Below are 26,231 nucleotides of genomic sequence, written 5' to 3'. Positions count from 1 at the left end.
TGGCATTTGAAAAATGTTTTAATAAATAAGGTGGGAAATGACACGGTTTATTTTATTCTAAATATGACATTATCAGTCATGAAAAGTTATGGCTGACAATTTAAAGCAGTTGTACTTTTTTTTCTTAACATAGTAAACACCAAACAATGATGGACAGCACAATTATTTTTTCCAGAGATCATATTCTCACGCACATTATTCATCAATCGAAAAAAAAAAGAAGAAAAAAAAAGGTACTGCAATAGCATGGATTCAAACCAAACTGAAGCAGCTGTGTGCTAGGTCAGCCCAGCGGTGCTTTGCACTACCACAGGAACCCCTAGATCAGGTTTTCCTCCCTCCCCATCCAATAACCAAGTCCACATTACTTCTATACAGTATAGACATTTGAGGCTGCAGAGAGACGGATGAAGCCCCATGAGGCTTGCTGTTTGGTTGGGGCAGACATTCTTCCTATTATTACAGTGCACACCTTGTTCTGGGATCATCACTTCTCAACACAAAATGGAAAGGACACTCCTAATCCAAGCCTTCTAGATCGAAAAAGATATTGCCCATTGCACATTTTCTTGTTTCACCCTCATTTAAGTGCATTTGTCTCATCAAATGTAACGTCGTCACTGGTAATGAGATAATGGATTGCCACTCGGTGGTCTATCTCTATTCAGGTATATCATGATTACACGGCTTGCGCGAGACCCAAAGTGGAGAGAGTCATCCCGATTTCCGTCCTGTTCATTTGCGCAAATAAAACGAAGCAAATAAGCCCATCTTCTCATCCGATCTCCAACACAACGCTCAATAAGACGTCACTTATGCCTCCCGCTCCTCATACAATGTGGAGCACTTCATAGCTAAGAATGGCTTAAAAATAAATGTTTAGTGATTGTGCTTTTGAAACCAAAGACAAAAAAAAGATAGAACATACATTAACAATAACAACATCAAATAACAAAATGACAACAGTGCATTGTAAAACAAAAAAAAAAAAAAAGAAAAGAAATCGAATGGCAGCACTTCTTTCAATGATTTGGTAAATTTACAATCGCAACCCTCATGCCCGAGTTTTCATGATCAGAAAATACGTTTGGAGAGCAGTGAGAGGGAAGACCATACTGAAGTACTGTATCACAGTATGAGTGAAGAGACCTCTCTTTGTACTGACAATGGTCCACTGCTCCCACTTGCAGTTTCTATTACACTCACACCAGCAGATTATAGAGATGATGCTCCCGTGTGGGAACAGCACACCTTTCCACAAACTTACACCAGTCAATGGGGCTTTAAAGCGGAAAGAATCACCTACTTAAAAAGAAACTCGAGAGCATCCAATTCCCCCTCTTGCTCACACTGAAAAGATTAAATATTGAAGCAGATTGAAAAAAAAAAAAAAAGAAAACATTAACCATTGGTCATTTTTTGCCTATAAGAACAAACCGGATCATTAACAAAATTGTGAATGACATTAGATGGTCTGAATCATGTATGGTGCACAGTTCAAAGATGATTCTCCACTCCAGAGAGCCTTTTTCTCATCCTGACTGGATCCTCAACTCTCCAGCAGCTGTGGAACAGAAGCAGGACAGAGATGTCAATTGCTTTACATAAAGAGATCAGGATAAAAAAAAAAAAGTCAATTCTGGTTTGAAAGGTCTGGAAATGGCAAATCCAATCCAACTCAAACAAACAGTAAATAAACTCTTTAGTGGTGCTGGACTCCGCTCCAATCCGACAGCATAATGAACCATGGTAATTCACACTAATTTGAGTTTGATGTAAATCCTTTTCTAATTATCTCATTTGTGGTGGAAATGTTGCCATGCCAAGTAGACCATTTCAGACGGTGATCTGGGAATTTCATTTGTTGATTAGAGATGGTGTTAAGACTGATTATTGCTGTACTACAACATGTTTGGGAAATCAAGTTCAGGGTTTATTAAACCCAGAAATACAGTCCGCCTACAACGGTGCCCTTGAGCTTTTTCTAAAATCAATATCCAACAGTCGAGGTGGTGCACTGTCTGTACTTCTATTTGCCTGTTCTTGAAGTAATTGCACTTAGAATTAGGGGTGAAGCATAATCTAAATAACACACAAGCCAATATACAGCTTTCATCTGATTGAAATGGATTGATTCACACTTTGTTCTTTTTTCCACCAAAAATCCGGACATTACAAAAGAGGTGACATTTTGTCCATAGTTTGAACGCCTACCAAATCCCATACATGAAACACATATCTCTCTGATCATAAGTCAGTTAACAGTCAGAGAGAGTGAAGGTGTTCACATTCTGCAGCCACTCAATTACATCTTTTAAACTTCTACTCATGACGCATCACAGGTCGGCATAACACATCAGGACGATATTTGCCTCCTTTCACATAGCTCACAGATGATTGGCTAGTGCTGCTGGGATTGACAGGTGAGAGAGTGTGTTGTCCTTTCCACCTAGAGAGACAATTTTATTCTTTTGGCACAGAAAAAACTGTTAACCCATTCATACATTATTATTATTATTGTTGTTATTATTATTATTCTTATTATTATTCTTATTATTATAAATATATAAATAAATGAATAAATGACTTATGTGGATATAGATGATTTCTAAATAATTTTCCACTTGTGTATTAAAAGGTCACATTTAATAAATATTGTGCTACAGTATGTAATATAATTCTAGTTGTAATTCTTGTTGATTCTAATATTACATTAACACTATAACCATTAAAGATATCTTTATTATGTTCGTGTAAGATCCACCAACTTCCATAGCTAGTATGCTGTAATGTAATGTGTTGCGATAAAAATAAATGCTTCTTCATTTCTCACCATAATTTTTACAATGAACATATGTAAGAGTAAGGCAATCTTCAGTTTCTTACCTCTAACTCTTCTTCCTGGTGGGAAAAGACCCCCAAGCTTGGGAGCCCTGTATCATTGTGGTTTTTCCGACCTCCCGATCCCAACTCCCCTCGCCGGCGGCCCCCAGAGCCCCGGGATGAAATTGAACTAGAGGAGCTGGGAGTCTCCCTCTGACCCTGTGCTGTGGGGAATGATGGCCGGTTGTACGGTGGAATGTCCTCTGCAACTGCACAAATGTCAAACAAGGAGAACAGTGAGGACATGAGAAACTGGAAACCACTGAACCTGCAGTGTAATGCAAACTGTATCATGTCGTATATACCTGCATGTTGGCGTGTTTTGCCAGCACCTTTTCCTCCATGTGTGTTCCGGTGTTTATCATGCTCCCCTCGCCGCTCAGCTGAAGCCTCTCTTGTCCGGTAGCCTCCTGCGCTTCCTCGCCTGTCTCTGGACTCTCCACAGCCCATCCGAGGCAGCGTTGCTCCCCTCTCCTCATATCCACACCTGGAACCATGATTGGTGGTCTTCATTCCAACTGAGGAGGGGCTCAGGGGCATTGATGGGTCTGAATTAAGGAACAGAAATAGTGACATCTTGTCTTTTTCATAGTGACATTGTGATACTTTGACACTCATGACACATTTAAGCACCATACCATCTGTATATTCATCTGCTTGTTTTTGTTGATGCTGCTGTTGGCTCTGGTGACCAGCTGCATGCTGCTTGTGCCTTTTGTGTGGTTTCCTCTGCATCACTGCAGTGCTCATGTTGCTGTCTGTGGACACTGGGCTACTGGGACGGTGGCCAATGTGGTATCGTTGACCTTCAAAGAAGAGAAAAACATGTCAGTCTGTTCCTGCAGCTTTCAAAGAGCAAGCCAACCCAGGCCAATTTTAACTTCAGTGACATTGTTTACATCTGGTCTGGTCTCATGAGTATCCAGATTCTGCACCACAGAGGCATTTAAGACAGATTTAAACCTGGTTGCTTGAATCTCTTCAAGAGATATGAGCTAATGTTAAATACATCAGTCACCACATGCCACATTAGTCCATCGAAACTCCTCCCAATACATTACATTATAATACAATACCACAAAACCAAACCACTGGACTTCTGAAGTGGTACTGACATTTTCTTCTTCCTATAACAGCTCATAAACATTTGCATATATAATTAATTGGGGTATGATGCAATCCAAAAATGACCATCCAGTGCAGCACATGACACTAAATTTATCAGTGGCATGTGGTCATTGCTGTCCCCAGACATTCTTTTTGAAATAGTGACGAGTAAAACCGTTTAAGGGAAGTAAAAAACTGTTTAGGGAAGACACGATTTTTGATGTAGCAGACAGGTGACAAATGTAATGAACTGCTTTTTATGTATATCACACATGAATATCAATCTGGCCAATCAAAAGGCAGTGGTGTTTACATTTCACACCATATTTAGCGATGCAGCTGTGCCCAATACATACATAGGCACTGCCAATAATTAGAGTATTCTTATCCCCTCTTTGCTACCCCACTTATAAAAACCTACAACTGAAGATGCAAGAAACAGTCATATGTCAAGTGCTACTCCAAATCAGGCTCTCATTCCTGTGACTCACCACCTCTTCCAATGTCTTCAGGCCCCGCCCCTGGATAATGGGCCACACGCAGGCCAGCATACTCAGCAGCTGTGGCGACAGCCTGAGCAAAATCTGCATCAGTAAAAAAAGAGCCATCGGAGGAGCTGATGGCACTGGAGCGGCCCGATGAACCGTTGTCCTCCTCGGATGCCGAGCCCCAGCCGTTGATCATTGACCCAGTGACAGAGCTCTCCAGGTCACCCGTGCTGGAGGCCGGAGTCTGCTCCAGGCCCCTTTGCAGATGCAGCCGGCGTGGGAGATGCAACTGCTGCTGCTGCTGGATCTGCTGAGGACCCTGGAAGTGGGATCCTGGGTGTTGCTGGTACTGCCTCTGACCTGACTCACCATCTGTATGATCACACTCTTCATCATCACCATCAGTATAGGTGTAGGTGTGCGAGGGTGAAAGGGCCTTGGGTGGAGGAGGGGGGCTCGTCGTGTGGCGCCTGAGAAAAGGAACAGGTTTTATCAGCACTCATTCTGTGGTTTAATAAGGTGCACCACATGTCTTCAACTACTCCTAATACTCATTAAGGCAGGGAGTAGGGACTGGAAGTATAAAAGATAATTGGTATGACTTCATGGCTTGTGTTATAGAAACAGAGGTGTGTATTAGGGCTGACATCCTGTTGGGTCAAACAAAAAAGGTTGGTGGTTTTTAACTTCATGTGGGTGGGAACTGGGCGGTCAGATATGAAGCTTGCCAGGCAAACAGAAGCTACAATCGTTAAAATAAGAGTGTACTGGATGCGATGAGTATTCATATTCGGTAAATGATTCATTCTGGTAAGGGTTGCTGTAATTTCATTTACTAATTTGTTTATATTTTGGAAAAAAGCAAGTTCATTAAAAAATATCACACACAGGTACAAACTAAAATAATTGCTTGAGGAAAAAAAAAACGCCTCCACATGACACCACTCTAGAATACCTTCTTTCCAACACAAACTGTTCATCAAATTTATACACCACTACAGATGCTCTGCCCAATTATAAATAACGTTGTGAAGTGTTTTTGTAATTCTGGAGTGATGAATCATGCTTCACTGTCTGGCAGTCTGGCGGATGAGTCTGGATTTGGTAGAAATCTGGACAATGCAACTTGCCTCAAAATGTAACACCAGTTGTAAAGTGTGATGGATGAGAAATAATGGTCTGTTGTTGTTGTTGTTTTTTCACAGCTACTGCTCAGCCCCCTGCGTCTGTGATGTCAACACATAATGCTACAGCATACAAACACATTGTGGCCAATTTTACACTTCCTATTTTGGGCCAACAATTTGGAAAACACAAGGCAGTGTCCTTGTAGATACAAACTACTGAGTGCCATGTGGAACGATCTGATTGGCCCTCACAGAGCTGTGACCACAACCATTAAATTAACTGTTGAGAATTCGATTACAGTTTGCAAGTCAGATCTTATCACAAGTCATCTTATCATCTGTTTGTTTCCATCTTTCTTATTTTGGGGGGGAAATATATCTTGTTTTCAGGCTTGACCTACTGAATCTGTAGCATATAAGTAAAACACTTGGGGAAAAATTACTCTGTATTTTAAAAAAAAATAATGCTTTGTGTATACAGTACAGTACTTCCATCCATCCATCCATCCAACCAACCAACCATCCATCCATCCATCCATCCATCCATTTTCTATACTGCTTATCCTGAATATTCAGAGATACCAATAAGCCTACAATGCACGTCTTTGGTCTGGGGGTTGACTTTGTAGTCAATGTTGCTCAAACTAAAATCTGTTTGTAATGCTATTTCTCCAGTGTTCTTTCACCCGTCTCATCCTAAGAATTGTACTATATGTTTATATACCAACTTTAAAAAACTGCTCCTAGGCTTTCATTATACGTGAGTAGAGGGAAATTTCTTAAAATGTCCATTGATCACTTCTAGTATTGTGTTGTATTTAGTGTGTTGTCCTCATTGAACTGACACACTGACCACTTGCACTTCTTTATGTCCTTAACTATCAAGCCATTTAACCCTTTTTTACCAGTACACTGGTGTTCCATTTCACCAGCAGAGAGGAAATCGACTTTTCAGACATTTTCAATCAGTATAAACAAATGGATTATTTTACAGGGCTGTCAAGTGTCACGCATTAAGAGTGACAGTCACGCATTTGGGTCTTTTGTCACGCTCTCCCGCCACACATCGTATTTCTCATGCAGAGAAACTTTTTGACTATTTATCATATATTTAATAAGCCGCAGCATCCAAAATGTATCAGTCCGCACCGCTGTCTCTATGGAACAGGGCAGGAATCAAGCTCAGTTCTTAGTCGAGCCTGACACTTATCAGCCAATCAAAAAAAGAGGCTACACAATAGCCAATCAGAAAATAGCACTATCTGGGTAAGATTTAAAGCAACTACCAATGAAAAAAAAAACATTCATTAAAGAGAGTATTTTCGATGGTCGATTTGAACAAAACCTCAACACGGAACAGCTTGTCTCTTGACGGGACATTGCCCACAATCATGACCCTAAATATGGCTGGGCTTCAGCCGAACTGTTTTAAATGGGAAATGGAGATGTCACGCTTGCCTGTCTTCAAAACTTGAGAGCCCTGATTTTAAGATATAAAATTAGTCAGGACAGTGCTGGCTTTCAGTGTGAGATGTTTTTCCCTCTGTTGGGATAACCTTACACAGAATTTTAGTGGTTGAAGATAACGCCTACCAATTTTAGAACAAACACTTATGGCATCTCAGACAGCAGAGATGGTTCGATTTACTTTGAAGCGATGAAATTATTGTTTTGGGAACTTTTCTAGAAAATTATTGCCACTAGAAGGCTAGGGAAAACAGAAACACTGATGAAAAACGTATTTTATATGAGCCATTAATCACCACTGTGGTGTGTGACATGACAAAGGAATACAATGCTGAACACGGAAACACCAAAACAGAACATAATTATATTTTTTGGCCTCTGATACTCTGATACCAGACTGACGTAATTTGCTACAGTATATGTGCTGTTTGTTGTTTCATTGTTTTGTAACATACTGCACTACACCAAGGAATGCTATTCGTCCTACTTTTTACTTGTATATGGTGTGAATGACGCTAAAGCTGTCTGGTCTTAACACGCTACTCTACACATGAGGTGGATAGACAACTGATGACCAGGTGTTATTAATGCAGTACCTGCGATCTTCCTGGTTGTTGTGCAGCTCTCCTTGAGGAGAGGGAGTGAGTGTGACTGTGGACTGGTGACTATAGGACATTCCCACAGGGGAGGAGGCTGCCCCTCTAACAGGTGGAGTGGGGCACCTGACTAGATTCTCATGCTCTTCCTCTTCTTCTGTCTCCCCTTGGTGCAGGTACATACGACTTTGAAGCTTCTGGGGGTCGGGATCGAAGCTGCAGGAATACCAACACCATACGTGAGCTCTCGAATAAAGAATATAGGAACTGCCCAATTGTGTCTGTCTGTGTGTGTGTGTGTGTGTGTGTGTGTGTGTGTGTGTGTGTGTGTTTGTGTGTGTGTGTGTACCTCTTATCCATGGGATGTAGGTAGTCCTCAGAGCTGCGGCTGGTAGGGGGGTTGACTGGAGGTGGGGGCAGTGGCTCGGCCCAGTTCACTGCACTCTGTTTAGACAGTTTAGGGGTGCGAGTTCCTTTCTTATGATTTTGACTCCCTGAGGAATAAACACATTGGTGACCTTCAAATCCATTTCAAATACGTTGCCTTCATATTAGTCTCGCTTGATGCTGAAGGTATAGAACTGTATTTATTTCCTTAGAAAATTAAATGAGTTACTATTATGCAAAACTCCCTTAATAGTATAAAAACCAACATTTACCATAATTTCCCTATCCATGGCTTGAAGACTCAGATATTTATCTCGTTTGTGCTTTTTTCAGTCTTACCATATACTGAAAGTGTCTTTTTTTAAGCTGTAGAACCCTATTCGATTTATTGTTTGAATGGCATAAATCATTTTCTGAACAAGAACGCAGTGTACTTTTCCTTTGTCACTGGCACAACATTTATTAATTATTAAAATTAGAAGCGGTACTAGAATGAAAGCTTTGGCCTTTATACCTAATGACTTCCCAATACTTCTCTTTTAAACCCTTCATTTAAACTACAGTATGATAATTGACTTATCGAGTAATATACATAAGAATCCATGCAAATTCCTACTATTCACAGTGTCTTTTTTTTGACTGCTGCCCACACTATTGCTGTAATGGTGTGTGTGCTTGCATCATACCCGAGGTGCTGTTGCTGGCTCTGTCGGAGCTGTGGTAGGACCCGGCAGAGCTGTGCTCATTTGCCTGGTTATAGGGGATGGTGGCAGGCAGACTAACCTCACCGCCTCTGTAATGATCTGAGGATTCAGGAGTAACAGATTTTAAGAAATAAACATGAGAAAGTCTACAGAACTGAAGCTTGTGATGTATTTTTTAAACACTCACCCTTGTTCAGCCTGTTTTGCTCCATAACATTAAACTGTAACTGCGCTGGTAGTTCTGGGGGTTTCGGTTGCTGGGGCTTCCAGCGCTTGTCACAGAAGTCACCAGGCCCGGCACCACTGTTCTTGCTCATGATGTTTGACTGGATGAGCTGTGTGGTTGCGTAAGGAGTGGGTTCGTACGGTGTAGGTGGGCTGCCTCCGGGTCCCATGTAGCACATGCTGGGGTTGTTGAAGGTCTTCATCTCGTTGAGTTTGTTCGACAGGTCTACATCGCTGTACACGGCTGAGTCAGAGCCTATCAACACTCCCTGTTTATTGTCCAGTTGGCTGTTGTAGTTAGCAATGCAATCAGCTGAGGGGAAAATGAAGAAAGAACATAAATCACATTGTAAAGAAAATTGTATGTCTAGTAGTCTGTACATGAATCTTTTAAGGTAACAGGCTGTGCTGCTACCGCACAATAATCAACGATGGAGTGGGGATGCGATGGAGTTGACACGATACAGTAAATAAGAAGATCATTTTCCTTATAACAGCATGCCGCAAAATGTTCTACCACAGCAAAAAGTCAGCATTTTTTTTATCGCTAAAGCTAAAAAACATGATATACTATTATTTTATTTACAGTTACATTTAATGTTGTGGAATGTCTATAAGACAAGTTGGTTCCTGTTCTCACTAAAATTATAGCAGCTATAAACCTTGTTCCTTCACCAGCCTCTCTTTTTCTATCTCTTGAAAGTAATAGAAAAAAATGCAGCTTGTCATGCAACTGTGAAACTGCTTCTTCAAAGTCCTCTTCGAAGTCCTGAAGACTTTCATGTGTCTGAAACATTCTGACGACGTTCAAAATTGTTAAATCATCGACTCAGCACAGAAAACTTCCTATCAGCAATTATACACTTAAAAAAAAAACAACTTGTCAAAAAGATCATGTATTAGTACCAATGCATTAACTGACCAATCAGAATAGAGAATTCAAGCATGAATGAAAGACATAAATGGACTATAAAAGCATTAGTTTGACAACGTGGAACATTTCTGGAAATGTCCTTGAAATCTTTATTTTTTTCCTGCTGGTTCAATCATTGCTTGCCTTATTGTTTTGTTTATAGTCACATTTTCCATCAGCATCTTTCTCAGTAAAATTAGGATAAATAATTTCTGGATAAAAGTTTCTGGGAGAATCGGAACACAGTCAGTGCCTTCTGTGGAAACACGTTACACAAACAGATGTACCTACGCTTCCAAATTATGTACAACATCGAGAATGTTACACTATTTCTTATTAAATTTGTAATCATGTGTTTATAATCTTAAAGGTCAATGACCGTAATTTGCCTTGTACTCTAGTCTGTCTCCAGTATATCTATATTTAGCATCACAACCTTCAGCGTTCCCACTGTTGACCACAGAAGCGTGCATCGATGAAACGCTATGGTGATACAATTACTTGATATTATCTCCAGGAGCAGAGGAGGAAGATTGTCATAGTAAAACTTTTATGAATCCAAGTGAGCACAGATGGACAGGATAAAGCAAGCCACAGTCAAGGACATGTTATTTTTTCCCCCTCTACAAAGTACATAGCCATGGATCGATCTTGGTTTCCTACCTGAGCAGACCAATAGATCTGAGTAGCTAAAACAAACAACTGGAGCCCCCATAAAATGCAGCCTGCTTTATTGCAGGAAGCCAATTAGACTGATGTTGGCTTTGTGTCCTCCTCAGCGTCTTTCTACGGCAGACTAATTGCTTCAGAAGAGTACTGAAAGGCACTAAAGAAACTAGTTTTCCAATAATCCAGATGTACATAATTATGTATGTACTATATATTATATGGTCTTCTTTATTTAATCATAGGAAATCTTGTTCTGGCTCCCTGACCAATTAGGTTCTGTAGTCCTGCAGGCTCATGACTTAACCCAGAGTCTATTTGATTTGTGATATGAATACTCTATACGCTGCTTAGAATAAATCTGGTGTAAGGTAGAGTATCTGTAGCCATGAGTTACCTACAACACCACCTCAATCTGACAGCTCCCAGTAGACCTGATAAACTGGGCCATGGTCAGTAAGTAACGGGAACTGAGAGTGAGATTTATTTCATGATAAATGTGCGACATTTGTGTCGAACAGCGCATCGGCTTGAAGCATCACCTCAACAGGTTTTCATGTGTGTTGGCTTGTGTCTAAGCTGTATGGTGGGCTTGGCAGCAGCAGCAGGTGATGTACGAGTTCTGCTCATACAAATAGCCCTCATGCTGCTTAGTCTCACTGGAACTGAAATTGTTTCTGTCGTGTCCATCTTGTCTCACACCTCCATGCCTTTCCATACAGGGTATAGACTGTCTGCTTTCCTAATTTGGTCATAGCTTCCTGTTCTTATTAACCTTCAGTCTCCCTGGTCATTTTCACCTGTCTCTTCTTTCTCACCTCTTTATTAAATATAGCGCCTGATGCAGAAGTAAAAGTTCAAGCAGTGAAGCTGGGTCTGATCCAGCTTTTAACTCCTTCCTTACACCTAACCCCGTAAACCTAGCAAGAACAATTCTACAAAACCCAAAATCACACGTTTATTAAGTCGTCTCCAACCCCTGGACTTTTGGCTCGAATCCGCCCAGGTAGGAAGATCTGGATCAGGTCCAATTTCAAAGACTTTCTCTTCTGTAATGAGGGTCACTTTGTTTATTTAAGTCATTCTTACGGATGTATTTTATGTAACATCTCTGCAATTCTAATCCATATGCTCCCTAATTCAGTCTCTGTTCCACAGAGATCCTCCAGACTAGCACATATTTGGTCTGTCCCCAGCTCCCAAATCATCTAATCCCAGCAATCAAAGACATGTTTTCATTCTTTCACAGCTCAAAACATATGTGTACCAGGTAATCAGTGCACTGATTAATTGGTTTAGAGACATTGGGAGTTGGCAGAGAGCAAAAACATGAGGACCAGTTTGGAAAACATTTTCCTATACTCTTAGAAAAAAGTGTGTGGCAAAAAGCTTGTCCTTCTGGCAAAACTCGTAAAGGTTCTACGGAAAACTCGACATCGGGGCGTCTCCCTATTCGAGTACGTTCAGAGTTTAACCAAAATAGAAAACTAAAAGCATAAACCTGAAGAAGCCATGAAGAACCATCATCATGGAGTATATTACAGTGTTGGACCATGTGTTTCTCATAATTACTACTTTTATTGAACCTTAATTTAACACCGTAGTTCCAGTTACAAAAGAAAATGCTTTCACAAGCGAGACCTGGACAGGAAGGCAGCTACAGTACGCTGTGTTCCCCCGCCCTCCCCCCGGATTTAACCCTTGTTTTTTGTGTAACAATCATTAGCAAAATTCACTATATCTGCCTTACAGAGTAGTTTTCTACACCTGGTGTCATAGTGCCAACAAGAGCCATCCCACTAGGTGTTCATTAAAGAAAACAATCTGGTACATTTCCTCCCTAATTAATGAAACCCTGCTCTTGATTCGCAGTGTTTCCTTCCCTATTAATATCGAGGTCTTGCCTCTTCCATTTTTCTGCCTTCTGCTTTCAACATATGAGACTCAATTGTGTTTGTTTCACACCTGCAGACTCTCACCTTTTTTTTTTTTTCTTAGTTCTTATACACACTGATTTTCTCTTACACTCGTGTGCAAACCTTAAGGACAAGAAAGTGCTCATGGGAGCACAAAAGCTCAGTTCTGCCCAGATTCTAATAGCCAAAGGGGATTCGCACTAAAGAACCAAACATCAAATGGGTAGGATCTGATTTTTTCACCCATTAGAAAGAGCCACAATAGCTTGGGGAGTGTATTTCAATCCTGATACACTGGACTCTGGTACCTGGACGGCTGTAAGTGGTCAGGTTGCTGTCGCTGGTTCCGTTGCCGCCGTTACAGCAGTTGATGCTGCAGTCTTTGTGGTTTGCGCAGGTGTTGGGCCACGAGTCCGCTAGCCAGGGCTGGTTAACCGTGTCGCCGATGTTTAGTAGACCAGGCCTGCAAAATACGCAGATGCAAAAATGAAATGCTAATTTACTGTAATGGTAAAATAAGAAAGGATACACTGTACAAATATGCAGTTAAAAGGTAGTAATCAAGTAATAACACTTCAAACATGGCACAGGATTCGTTTGTACTTTTATTATGTAAATGATAAAGATTTAGATTTAAAATGAGATTTTTCCATTAAGCCTTGTCAAGAAATATTTAATATTTTGTCCATATTAGTATTTTCCTAAAAAGGAACCTAGATCGTATCTCATCTTTGAGGCTTTGGCCTCATTTAAACAACCGTATAAGAAAAAACAAGCAAAAACACAAACGGAGTAGTAGACGTGTAGACATCTTGATCATATAGGACATATAAACTGCATATTTATATTGTGTAAAATGTCTGACAACATCTCCCCATCATCCCTGTAGAAATAAACTAAGACTGACAATATGTCAGACTAAATACAGTATTTATAGGACACGATTCATAATGCAGAGCTATGAAATCAATAAATAATTTTTCTGCTCATGACTGTATGACTTCTTCGAGGTGACTTCATAACCACGGCTCTGGGCAAAAATATAAACATCAAACCCAATGTCATACCAAAGCATATTTTTCCAGCCTTCCCACTGAACAAAGTACATCTTTTAACTGGTGTATGTGTGTGTGTGTGTGTGTGTGTGTGTGTGTGTGTGTGTGTGTGTGTGTGTGTGTGTGTGTGTGTGTGTGTTTGTGTATAGTCTGAAGGAAAACTCTCACTCACTGTAGCTTATACTCTCAGCATCACTAAACCTCTGTGTTTTCTGTTTCACTAGGTTCATGCGCAGAGCATTTTAGCTCAGATTAGCTTTGGGGGTGCTAATATTTTTTTGCTTTAAAGGATAATATGATTTGTGTTTGTTCCATTGCACAGTCAAGCCTGGGATTTAATTACAGGTTTGCAGGCAGGCATGCAAATTCATACGCTCATGCAGGGAGGTATTAGAGAAGCTAAAACGGCAAAAAATTACAAATCTAGGGCATGTTTGTGCTTATGCGGAGATATAAAATGTCATTACTTTAATAGCTTGAGCTATTATTTAGATCATATCCTGATTGTATGGGTGGAGGAATATGGATATCGTGTCTTGGCTCAACAGCTCCCCCTGTTGGGGTTTCTCTGGAAAGACTCTTTTTGGCTTCCTTCAGAAAGTACAGTACACGTGTGTTTGACTTGGATCTCACAGCCATAAACACATCATAACTCTACTTACCGTCCGGCACTGCACACAGCTTCTCCTCCTCTCTGATATGCCACTACATCAGGACGGAACAGAGAACATTCGTGAATCACCAAGCATAAAAAGTGAGGACCACAAAACACTTCTAGTCACAAGGACGTGTTATCTCACGCTCAATCCCCCTCTTCCTTTCACTAATCCAAACAGAATACACCATTTCGCATCTATCTTATGACTCATGTCATTCATCTACAGGTGCAAATATACATAATCTCCACCTGGGAGCAAAAACAAACATGCATCCGAGAAGGCAGCAGATTCAGAGCAGATCCCCAGGCTGATACACTTGATGATGGGAATTAAAGTTCAAACATGTCCTAATCGAGATGGGATTACTCACTGAAACCACACAATAAGAGACTGTCCCCTGGGGGCAGTGAAGATGAAGATGAGACCAGGGGCAGAGCTGGTTTGTGGTTAAGGGGAATGCTATGGGCATGCAAGGATATGTCAAAGAGGTTTAGGGGAAAATAAAAAAAATTGTTTTGATGCATTATTGTAATCACCACAAATATTTCTGGCATGTCTAAGGACTAGATAGGACACGAGGGCTTGAAAGCTCAGCAACAGAGCAGCAGTTTAAATAAAGTGCTGTTCAATATTTGATCACGTTTCCACTTTACTGCCAGTTCTGTTTAAATGTGAAACAGGATCTAAAAAGTGCTAAATGTGAAGAAGTCTGCATACCTGTTGGAGTGAAGGTGAACGATGGAACTGTAAGAGAGAGAGAGAGAGAGAGAGAGAGAGAGAGAGATTTCCATTGCATCAGATATCATATAAGCTGTAGAAGGGAATTAAAATAAATCCAGCTCGGTCTGAAAATCTGCCAGAACACAGGCTGAGCTGGTCAAACTGGTGGCTCATCTTTGCAATAAATTCTTCTTTTCCACATTTCTTACATGTTATTTTCCAGAATTCTTTTACTACATTCAGCATAAATGTTTCTGATTTTCTAATTATCTCACTGTCGTGTTATTTTCTTTTTACTCTGGAGAATTAATAGCAGTATTTCTGAAAACATTTTCTTTCTACCAGTTGGCAAAGAGGATCTACTGTACCAGTATGACCGGCTCGACCTGTGTTTACTGCTTACTGGGCTGAAGACGAATTTTTCAAGTGGGGATTTTTCTGATTCGATTGAAGAAAACAATTCTAGCATAAGAGCAGCCAAGCAAAAGCATAGTGCACCGTAACAATTTCTTAATAATTACTACAAGGGTTTAAAAACTCCTCGGCTAAATTGTTTTCATTATAAATATTTTTCATTTTCTTTGCATTTTTGTATCTCATTGTTTATCATGGCTACATTTAGAAATGCATATTCATATAACTGCTATTTCTGCCATATATTACTGAATTATAATAGTGAGACATACATGTATTACTGAAACAAAAAGAGACTAAAATATTAAAGCAGTACACAAAATCTGTCTTGACAACACAACCTTCGTATAATGGTCTAGAAAAAGGAATGAAGGAATCATAATCTCCCGTATCACAATAGGAAGGGGTCACAAAAGCAGAAATGTGTAAAAGTAAATCTGTGGTGTGTTTAAAAGATTCCTTTTTAATGTGGTTACAAACAGTCTGACTCTGAATCTGTGCTCACTTCATCCTCAATCAGCTGTTACACAAACATAACAACAACAACCACATTAACACCAACACACACTCTCTCTCACACACACACAGTCCCGGCGCGGACACGCGAGCGCGCACTCGTCTCGCGCGCGCCGCGCGCGCACACACACACACACACACACACACACACACCCAGGCCCGGGCGCACTTTCGCGTCGCTGGGCCTGCGCGCCGCTCGCTCTCTCGCTCGCACACACACACACACACAAACACAAAACAAACACACCACACACACACAAACACAAACAAACACACACGCTCCTTTCTCTTACACACACACACCGCGCACACACACACACACACACACACACACACACACACACACTCCCGGCGCGACACACACGCAGCCGCTCTCGCGCACACACACACACACACACACAGGCCCCTTCTCTACACGCTCGTTTCTCGCGCTCCTCTCTCGCCGCGGCCACACACACACAACACGCACAACTTTTCTCGAGGACACACACGCGCGCTCACACACACAACGGCGCGCGCGCGCGCGGGGCGCGCGCGCGCGACAACACACACACACACACCCACGCGGGCGCGGCGCCTCGAGAGCTCGGAGACACACACACACACTCTTCTCGCGCTCGAGATCCTCTCTCTCTCACAAACACACACACACACACTCGTCGGCTGCTAACCGCGACTCTCTCTCTCTCTCTCTCTCTCACACACACACTCATACACACGCACACTTTTTCTCTCTTACACACACTCTCTCTCTCACACACACACCTTCTCTCTCTCTCTTTCTCTTTCTCTCTCTCTCACACACACACACACTCTCTTTCTCTCTCTCTCTCTCTCTCTCTCTCACACACACACTCTCTCTCTCTCTCTCTCTCTCTCTCTCTCTCTCTCTCTCTCTCTCTCTCTCTCTCTCACACAAACACACACACACACACACACTCACACACTCCACACCTTTCAAATGTCAGCTTGTGAATGTCAGCGCCATCTCTGACGTGCAACTCCTCTGATTTTCAGGCTTTTTCTAAGCTCTGCTGGAAAGATTACCCTAACACTTTTGTTCGTATTTTTCACCATGTTATCAGTCGGGCTTCATTTTTGCGATTCCAGGATGAAAGCAGATGACAGCAGTCACACCAGATAGCACCAGAGAAGCAGCAAAATGCAAACCGTTATCAAATGAAAGAAATTAAATTACCATGGTGAGGACAAATGCAGCACGATCTGCCTTTCAGACAGGGATGTACACATTTTTCCAAGCGTGCAGCCATTTCATGTTTCTAGATTTTCTGCAGTTTGGAAAAAAAAGCCTTTTTGCTTGTCCTATTTTTCTCCGTCTCGTTTGCACAGTGGGATAAACAGTCACTGCTGATGTATCATGCCATTCCACAGACTTGTGTGAACAGTTACAGTTACAATTACTTTCCCCATCTGGTGTGTTGCTAAATCAGGCTATAGAAGTGATAACAGGAAGTGACACATGATGATGTAAGTGTCTGCAATAAACAGTAATTACACTGCATCGTAATCGAATGTAACAGTTCATTTTCACTGTCAGTGATTGTATGTTGACTTTAAATCACTGACTGTATTGACACACATTTAAGTAACACTATAGCGCATATTTTCTATTGTGTGAACTGTGTTCCTTGTTGTTAACAACAGCATACAAATTCCTTGTAGATTTGTACTTAGTGGATAAAAGATTATGATTCAATTTCACGTACAGACTCTAATTCAGATTCGGATTCAAACTGATTCTCATTCTTTTACTGATTCACTTTCTAACATTGATTCCTTCCTGATTCCAATTCTAAGCCTGCGTCTATTATCGATTCTGTCATATTCAGTGATTCTGATTCGATTGTTGCGATTCTAGATTCTGTCTCTTATACTGATTCAATTTCTAACTTTTGTGATTCTGATACTGTTTCTGATATGATTCTAATTCTAAGTCTGTGTCTAGTATTGATTCTGATATATATAGTGACTCTGTGTCAGGTTTTTTTTTATTATGATGCTTATTCCGATTGATTCAGATTTCATTTCTGATACCGATTCCTGTTCTGATTTTTTTTTTAGTCATAAGGATTCTGAAGGTTTCAAATACTTGGAATATTCTGATTCCAGCTGATTGACTAACTCTGTATTTAGACAATAATAAGTTTCTTCTACTGTTTTGTTCATGACCTCATAAACTGAAAGAAGAAAAAGACTTCATGTAAGCTATCGCATCCGGCCAGCCAACTCAGAGTCTTCCATGTTAAACCATGTGTAGGTGGAAGTGGACTAGTTATCTCTTGTGTGCAGATCCATTAACACTACAGTGGAATAAAGGCCAGAGAAATGAACCATCTAGATGCATATCTGAGAGAATATATTGTGATTAGTGAGTGCTGGCCAAGAGTACTGTTTGTCAGAGACTATAATAACCTTATCACCATCACGCACGTGTTTTAGGTTTCAGGGGATAAGCTGAAAAATTGCACTTCCACTTCTCCTTTGATTCGAACTATGAGCTATATGAGCAACATCACTTCCATTAATATTTCAAATCCATTCCTATATTTTATGTCACTGTTTTTTAATGTCGATTCATTTCTGATATATTCTGTGCCGAAAGCATTCCTAATTTGAATAATTACTGCAATAATATCATCCAGACACACACCTTTACGAATGCCAGCGTAGCTGCTGCTCAGGCCGCTCCTCTTCTTGCGGTGCCTGTAGAGCCACACACTGAAGACCATGAGCACAACCCAGCAGGTGGCGCCGATGCCTGCGATGAAAGCAGGCTGCTTCACCACATCAGAGATGTTAGAAAAAGTGTCCTGGTCATCAAATCTGTCCCAAACTTGACCAGACGAGTCTGTAAAATGGCATGTTAATAAAAACACAAATGAGAAGCTTTAATAGGAATCTTTATGTAAGATGGAAATGTAAAACCCAAAGTGTTTCTTCTCACAGCCTTAAAAATACAAGCAGGTTTGATTAAACATAGCAGATAAAAGAGTCGATAAATACGTAATGGCACCGCAGTATAAAGTGTTTCAAGGTAACAACACTCAAGTGTGAACAGCACAAAAGGGTTCTAGTTTAATAGTGTGTGTGTGTGTGTGTGTGTGTGTGTGTGTGTGTGTGTGTGTGTGTGTGTGTGTGTGTGTGTGTGTGTGTTTGTGTGTGTGTTTGTGTGTATTCATTGCAGAAGTACTGATTAGCAAGGCTAGAATTATTTGAGACTTGATTAAAATTGCAGAAAGTGTTCTAAATGCCAGAAGAGTTTTTTTTTTTTTTACTGCTTACTTCTTTACTTATTAAATACCACAAATGATTATTTAAATGTTATAAATTGCTAATTAAATAAATTCCACAAGTGAAACATAAACATTATGGGCTGCTTGGGGTAGAATTATGGCATATAATCCAGGTTATAACACTACAACTTGTAGAAATGGGAGTAAATACTTTATCAGTTTACTGATAAATACTTTATCTAAATCAGTGGATCAACATGAGACAACTGCTGAGTAGATAATGACTGGGGATGTGAGCTATTCTAAGCACAGAACTCACACGGATATGACAGTGTGTTACAAGCTAGTGCGTGTTTGTGTGGCAACCAACAGTGATCCTGTACTGTAGTTGTGCTACATTCAGTCGTTATATGACAAAACGAAGAGATAAACAGTTGTATAAACCAGTGACTCACTTGTATGTATGATTACCAAACTTTCTCAAATAAATAATTGATACAGAATTCTGCTGTAGATGAGAGGCAGTTAAGAATCAAAGACAGGAATAATGAATAATGTGATCTAACCCAGCTGAAAGAAGGTGACGTCACTCTTGACCCCTGGTCCAGCTCCATTGCTGGCAGCGACCTCTACACTGTAGCGAATGCCTGGCGACAGACTGGGGATGACGACGGAAAAAGTGGAGCCATCTACGGTACGGTTGACATGGTATCGGCTCTCATTGCCCAGGCACCAAATCTACAGCAGGATCAAAAGGTGAAAAATATACAGCTATGATTATCAATCCTTAGTTAGAATAAATAAAACACTTCATTTATAACTTTACTAAGTAAACAACTCATTTCCTTTGAAAGTGACACTTGATCAGTTTTGCCACTAGGTGTCTGTATATCACTTCGGTTGCATTAGATCACTTCCTACACTTCCATTACCTACACTACAGTATATAGCACCCTCTGTGGTCTGAGTGCAGGCACATCCTCGTGTTACCTTGTACTCCTGCACCACTCCGTTCTGCTCCTCCTCTGGAGGCGGTTGCCAGGCGACAAGGATGGCTGTCCCGTTGGTGTCGCTCTTGGTGATGGTAACGCCACGTGGTGCGCCACTGGGAGCTGCGATGATGAAAAAATATCTAGTTGGAACTAATAATAATAACCAACTTATTTTCTTATTCTGTTCAGTTCGGTTACTGCATAAGATGGACCAGCATGCCTGATGATACACGCCTTTCTTTTTACTAGCTACACTGGATATAGAAAAGTCTACACACCCCTGTTAAAATGTAGGTTTTTGTGATGTATACAAATGAAACTGAAATAAATCGTGTCAGAGATTTTAGTGTGAAGTAACAACATATGAAAATGAAGTGGAAAAACAGAAAATGTGTATAGAGAAACAAATAAGTTGCAGAAGTATGCAACTCAACTAATACATTGTTGAAGCCCCTATTGATTTTCTCCCAGTCTTACAGCATGGCACATCCTGACATGGCAATATTTTCCCACTCTTGCTTGTGAAAACATTCTAGAGCCATCAGATTGTGCAGGTGGCTCCTGTGTGTGTCATTTTGGCCCATGGTTTAGGGTGATTTAGTTGAGACCGGATGCTTATTGTGAGATAAGTCTACCCTACACCCATGTGCCATAGCATAGACATTTTACCTCATTTTATACAAGTAAGCAAATTGAGGGTTAAGGGCCTTGCTCCAGAGCCCAGCGGTGGCAGCTTTGTGGACCTGGCATTCAAAACTCACACCCTTCTAATTGGTAGTACAACACCTTAACCACTAAGCTACCACATCACATGCAGAAAGGAACCAGTGTATGTCTTTAATGCCGCTGTAGGTCTTGTAGGTCTCTCTGGTACATTTTTCAAAGAGTGATGCCAAAGAGTGATGACCTGTTCTTGAAGATGTCACTATGCTGTTCCTTTTTCTCTATTTGTTACTGATGTTGTATCCAATGCTAAATCGAATCTTTTGTCAATTCTCTCATACCCCTCTACTATAACTTCGATAACTTCTAACAAGTGAGACTCTTTGCAGACCAAGCAGTCGAATGACTTTTAACCATGAGGCTGAATGTGATTGGTTCATTTTAAACACAGACACCCCCCCCCCCCCTTATACAAGGATGTGCACACTTATGAAACAGGTTCATTTTAACTTTTTTATTTCTATTTTAAGTTAAAATGTTTCTAAAGGTAGAAAGGTCTGCTGTAAGTCTACTTGCAGAGTATTTGATTGCTCAAGTCAAGACTTTTGCTAGGCTCTGCGTGTATTTTCTGTGTGTGTGTGTGTGTGTGCGTGTCTGTATTTTCTCTCAGTGTGTGTGTCTGTATTTTCTGTGTGTGCTTGTGTCTGAATTTTCTGTGTGTGTGTGTCTTTATTTTCTGTGTGTGTGTGTGTGTGTGTGTGTGCTTGTGTGTGTCTGCATGTTCTGTGTGTGTGTGCGTGTGTGTGCGTGTCTGTATTTTCTGTGTGTGTGTGTGTGTGTTTGAATTTTCTGTGTGTGTGTGTGTGCTTGTGTGTTTGTGTGTCTGTATTTTCTGTGTGCGTGCGTGTGTGTGCGTGTCTGTATTTTCTGTGTGTGTGTGTCTGTATTTTCTGTGTGTGTGTGCGCACATGCACGCTCGCGAGTGTGTAAAATTGTGTGTGAATTGTGTAAAAATAACAGCCTTGAAAACTGCACTTACACAGTCTCTAAAATAACTGCAGACATTCTAGGCCTTAAGGGTCATATAAACCCACAAATGGTGAGGTGAAGTGCAAATATGTATCTTTGACATCAGAAAATGTCTGGAGGAGCTCAATTTGCTGCTTATTCTTCTGGAGAATTAAAGAATTAAAGAATTAATTAGAAAGTTACAGGGCACGAGGCTGAGGAGTGTAATTAGAACAAGCCAGTTTGCCTTCAGGCTAAGCAGCTTCACCACTTTGTTCTTAAATAGAATTCAGGCTGCAGGGATGCCAGCAGGCTAATGCTAGGCCTAGCTGGAAGAACTCAACAAAACAATCAACTACACAATTTGTATTTTGGACAGCTGAAATCCCTGGCACAATGGCTTACATACATTCACCATAAGAATTTCCAAACAATTGCGGTTCATTAGAACACGCACGAACAAATTTACTGCGTAACAGCGCCTCATTTGGTCCTTCAGTGACCTCTGTGCTAGCCTCATTAGTGATAGCATCACAATATGCATCATACGCATTTCTAGTTTATTACACAAGGCATCTCCGCTGCTGCTGATAACACATGAGCTGGAATAATGATGAGCAGTCTCATCTAGCCAGTTAGTGGTGTGTAAATAACAAACGCAATGCTTGATGAATAAGAATGATTGGTAGAAAATTGACTTTGCAGCGTTCTTTCACAAAGGACTCGTTTGATCATCGGTGCACTCACCCTCCTCCAGCGTCCTGACCACCTTCACCTCGCTGTCAGCTCCCTGGAACTCGTCAAAGAACGGACGCACTTTAAACTCGTAAGCGACGCCCTTCTTGAGCTGAGGTACAATTGCACTGTCTTCGCCAGGAGTGCGCACTTCAAACACTCCCCACTGACCACGAGGCTCGCCGGTCTCCGACGATGGCCGATACATCACCTTATAGCCCTGAATGTACTGAGACTGCTGCTCCACCTAAAGAACAGAAACAGAACAGCACACATACTGTAGAGTCAAAGGATATGACTAGGATAACCATTTCGTACGGATATGATATGATTATTAAAAATGATTTCTATAATATAAAGCAGTACAACACTGATGTTACTCTTTACTTCAGTGACAGATTTTACAACATAAGGGCATATTTAAAGATCGGTTATGTAAGAAATGAATGCCGATAGTATTGCTGTTTGAACAGCTGTACAGGATCTGCACATGCATGTTGGCCAAAAACAAAGGTGTGTCAAAGTGTACACAAGATTCAGTCCTTGCATTTAAGAGCAGTTTTATTGACTGATATCGGCTTGTGAGATGAGCAGTATGACATCGAACTCCACCGGTCAATATCACAGTGAAATGTATGCTTTGATCTGGACTTACTTTAAAAAAAAAAAAAAAATTCAATACGTTAATTAAGGCTGTATAACATAAATATCGATAAAACTGATCAAAGACTTAATAAGATTTGAGGTGGTGAAAAACTTCAGTGAGTGCAATAAACCATTATTAAAAAACCTTCTATAAATCATTTGTTAAACCCTCTGGTCTGAAGCCTGCTCTCACAGACCTACGCTAGGATCCTGTCCAGAAGGGTATAATTATAAGCCACATGCGCATGCAAACAGCAATCTCAACCCTGATAAATAATATGGCCTTGAGCTGTTATGGGCTGGCGGCTTGCAAAGACAGGATTATCTTGTAGTCAGCTAGGGTACAAGCATGTGGAAGAGCTCAGACAGAGTCCCATTGCCCCTGCTCAATGTGAAACCGCAGCATGAGCTCACTATCACCAACAGCTCCCGATTCCTCTCACACTGCGACTGGTTAGCGTACCGCCACGGCGCACGTTCAAAACGCCAAGCTCTCCCAAAATGAGGAGAAGGCAAGCAGCGTGACATGCTTCCATTCAGGGAGTTGCAAGGTGGTATGTGGTTATTGGTTCTCATCTGTATCCAGCTGTTTCAGCTCAACAGGGGTATAAAGAATGCTAAAGCAGTCGATCCTGCTTCGTGCGATCTGAAACCGTTTGAAGAAACCCACACTCCCTTCTGTGGAGCTTTGGAACAAAACCACGGTCATATATTATCAACAGAACACACCACTGGCTAATGAGAAGGGAAGCTTCCTCTCCTTTCAAACATCCAAAAAAAAAAAAAAAAAAGATTTTCACTAAGGGGTTAGCCGCTCCCCCACTCTGGCACTGCTAAACTATTTACATTCTGTGTCTGCGTTTGGAACGGCCGCTCTGACGTATGTTTATGTCAGCTCATTCATCATGATGAACTCGTGTCCGTGGGCCATGGAAAGGCTGACAGGCGGCGAAGCAGAGGGCGCTTGAGAATGTTTAAACAAACTCTCCCGCTTGCGTTGATAAAAACTCATTTTTTCAGCACAGGTGGTCCCAACAAGGCCACAAGTGCCTGTGCTTTAAGAGGACCTGCAGTGAGCTGAATCTTAAGCTCTAATACAAGCCGTTACACTAATACTGCTGAAAACACTGTTGAACACAGTGGACACGAATAACATGGTCTGTAATAACAAAGCACGGAGTGTTGCTGACAGGCTTTTGGACTAATAGGGATGTTTACATGTATAAGAAGAGAAATGGCACGGAAGAGAAACAGAGCCTTATGAGTGGTGCAATGTTTTAAGCATTTGCCCCGTGGTTGGTATCTCAAGAGTTTGAATCCCGTCAGTGCCACAGCCATCCGAGGCCAGAGAATACTTGGCCTTCTGTCAGAATGGAAAGGATGACCTTAAGGTTCCATATCAAGGGCGCTCCGCTAATCAAGGGCATGTTAGCTCATGTTTACAGAACAGTGTGTTCATTCTCCACACTGGTAGCCGTTGCCCTTCAGGCGAGGTACATATATGATTATAGAAACATTAGTGTTTCTATATGATCATAGAAAAAGTAATATTAAATCAAACTAAATGAGGATTAGTGAATGGAATTGGAAGCAAGGTTGGTAGTGTCACATACCGTCCACTGCACCCTGACTGAGGAGGATGACAGGATGGTGGGATTGTGCAGATGAACAACAACATCCCCCAGTTCCTTCTGGATCTGACGGTGGTCCACTCCCTGTATGGTGGGAGGAGTATCTGCAGAAAAACAAAACAAAATGAAGAATACAAATAATGCAATAATGAATAAATCTGTGCAAGTTTATAGAACAGGAAAGAAAGTGTAACTGAGCTACACTCAGCTCTTAATGGAACAAAAGGAAAATGACAATGGTGGACATTCACCTTGTGTTCGGATGGCATCTGTTATAGTACTGGGGTCGCTCAAGCCGTAAGCATTGGCTGCCCTCACCAGGAAAAGATACACTGCGCTAGGCTTCAGGCCCTTCAGAATGAACGATTCAGTCTTCACATGGTCAGCGAGAGTCACCCAGCTACTCCCAGATGCATGGCTATAATTACAGTGTAGGAGAGAAATGTTCAATTTATACTGTCATCCTACCAGAATACACGTACACAGTGTTTCTAAGTCCGTGGTGCAGCGTGTGAGATATTATCACAGATCTATACACACTTCATTTCCTATTCCAGCAACGGTAGCAATCAACCACTGACATTTGAATTGAGATTTTATCAACTTTCTGCAAAGCAGTTTCACCAGATAAAGAAGCAAATGCAAATTACTGGCTCCAGTAAACTACCATTTAACAGTGTTTGGTACAGAAAAATGATAAACCCTTAGCAGCAGCCTTATATTTCCATGGGTTTTTATACCAATATGAATATATATAAAATGCAAATACACCAATATATCTGTATATATTTTGGCTCCTACAATTTTCTATTAGAATTTAACAAAAGTAGGACACAGCAAGCCTACAAGCAACAAGACCGTAATAATAATACAATGCAATTTCAAAATACTATAATAAACACAATACGGTGACAAATATGTATCTGACCATAAACCCTGCAGAGAAAGCAAGATAGAAAACTCAGAACAGACTATTTCAAATTAAAGCAGATGCTCCGTGAATCTCGGGGAAAAAAAGAAGTCTATTGCAATTCTATTCACCTAAAGGCCTCGATGACATATGACGTAGGTGTGGCTCCATTTGCGTTGGCCTTCCATGTCAGTGTGACAGAGGTGCGAGTAACATCAGTCACCTCAGGTTTAGAGGGAGCACTAGGGATCAGGTTTGGGTCTGTGGGTCTGCCGGGCTGGACCGCCACTCCGAACTCTGAAAAGACAAATCACACACACACACACACACATCAATTTTATACTTAACACTCTCAAGATCAGTAGCAGTTTCTGCTTCAGTTTCTGCTTCTTACTGGGAGATCAATAGTTACTTTACAAGAAAGAAAACGTTCTTGTTTCCTGTACGAGGGAACTCTAATACCAAAAATGGAGGCAAAAACTATCAGGAGGTAAAAATTACCTTCCACAGCCAGGTATGCTTTCCAGGATGCCTCCCCACTGGGACTGGT

The 26,231-nt window shown here is 41.1% G+C and overlaps 1 protein-coding gene across 3 annotated transcripts in view; it reads right to left on the bottom strand.

Moving 5' to 3' along the window:
* The window catches only part of LOC113639324 (roundabout homolog 1), a 199,227-nt gene continuing 172,996 nt past the window's right edge, over positions 1–26,231 (bottom strand). For all 3 annotated transcript variants that reach the window (XM_027141118.2, XM_027141119.2, XM_027141121.2), the window contains 20 exons: positions 26,183–26,231; positions 25,813–25,978; positions 25,023–25,189; positions 24,754–24,875; positions 22,508–22,742; positions 20,088–20,209; positions 19,664–19,835; positions 18,515–18,712; positions 14,911–14,937; positions 14,197–14,239; positions 12,788–12,942; positions 8,947–9,297; positions 8,742–8,858; positions 8,018–8,162; positions 7,669–7,884; positions 4,482–4,948; positions 3,522–3,689; positions 3,189–3,431; positions 2,887–3,092; positions 1–1,564 (listed from right to left, as the gene is read on the bottom strand). The exon at positions 26,183–26,231 is cut by the window's right edge and continues 33 nt beyond it. In XM_027141118.2, coding sequence (XP_026996919.2) covers positions 1,550–1,564; positions 2,887–3,092; positions 3,189–3,431; positions 3,522–3,689; positions 4,482–4,948; positions 7,669–7,884; positions 8,018–8,162; positions 8,742–8,858; positions 8,947–9,297; positions 12,788–12,942; positions 14,197–14,239; positions 14,911–14,937; positions 18,515–18,712; positions 19,664–19,835; positions 20,088–20,209; positions 22,508–22,742; positions 24,754–24,875; positions 25,023–25,189; positions 25,813–25,978; positions 26,183–26,231 — 3,384 coding nt within the window. In that variant the 3' untranslated portion in view covers positions 1–1,549. The remainder of the gene's footprint in view (positions 1,565–2,886; positions 3,093–3,188; positions 3,432–3,521; positions 3,690–4,481; positions 4,949–7,668; positions 7,885–8,017; positions 8,163–8,741; positions 8,859–8,946; positions 9,298–12,787; positions 12,943–14,196; positions 14,240–14,910; positions 14,938–18,514; positions 18,713–19,663; positions 19,836–20,087; positions 20,210–22,507; positions 22,743–24,753; positions 24,876–25,022; positions 25,190–25,812; positions 25,979–26,182) is intronic.

Source organism: Tachysurus fulvidraco, chromosome 20, assembly GCF_022655615.1.
Source record: "Tachysurus fulvidraco isolate hzauxx_2018 chromosome 20, HZAU_PFXX_2.0, whole genome shotgun sequence".
Lineage (NCBI taxonomy): Eukaryota > Metazoa > Chordata > Actinopteri > Siluriformes > Bagridae > Tachysurus > Tachysurus fulvidraco.
The sequence above is the reverse complement of the archived record's forward strand: the minus strand, read 5'-3'. Positions and strand labels throughout refer to the sequence as shown.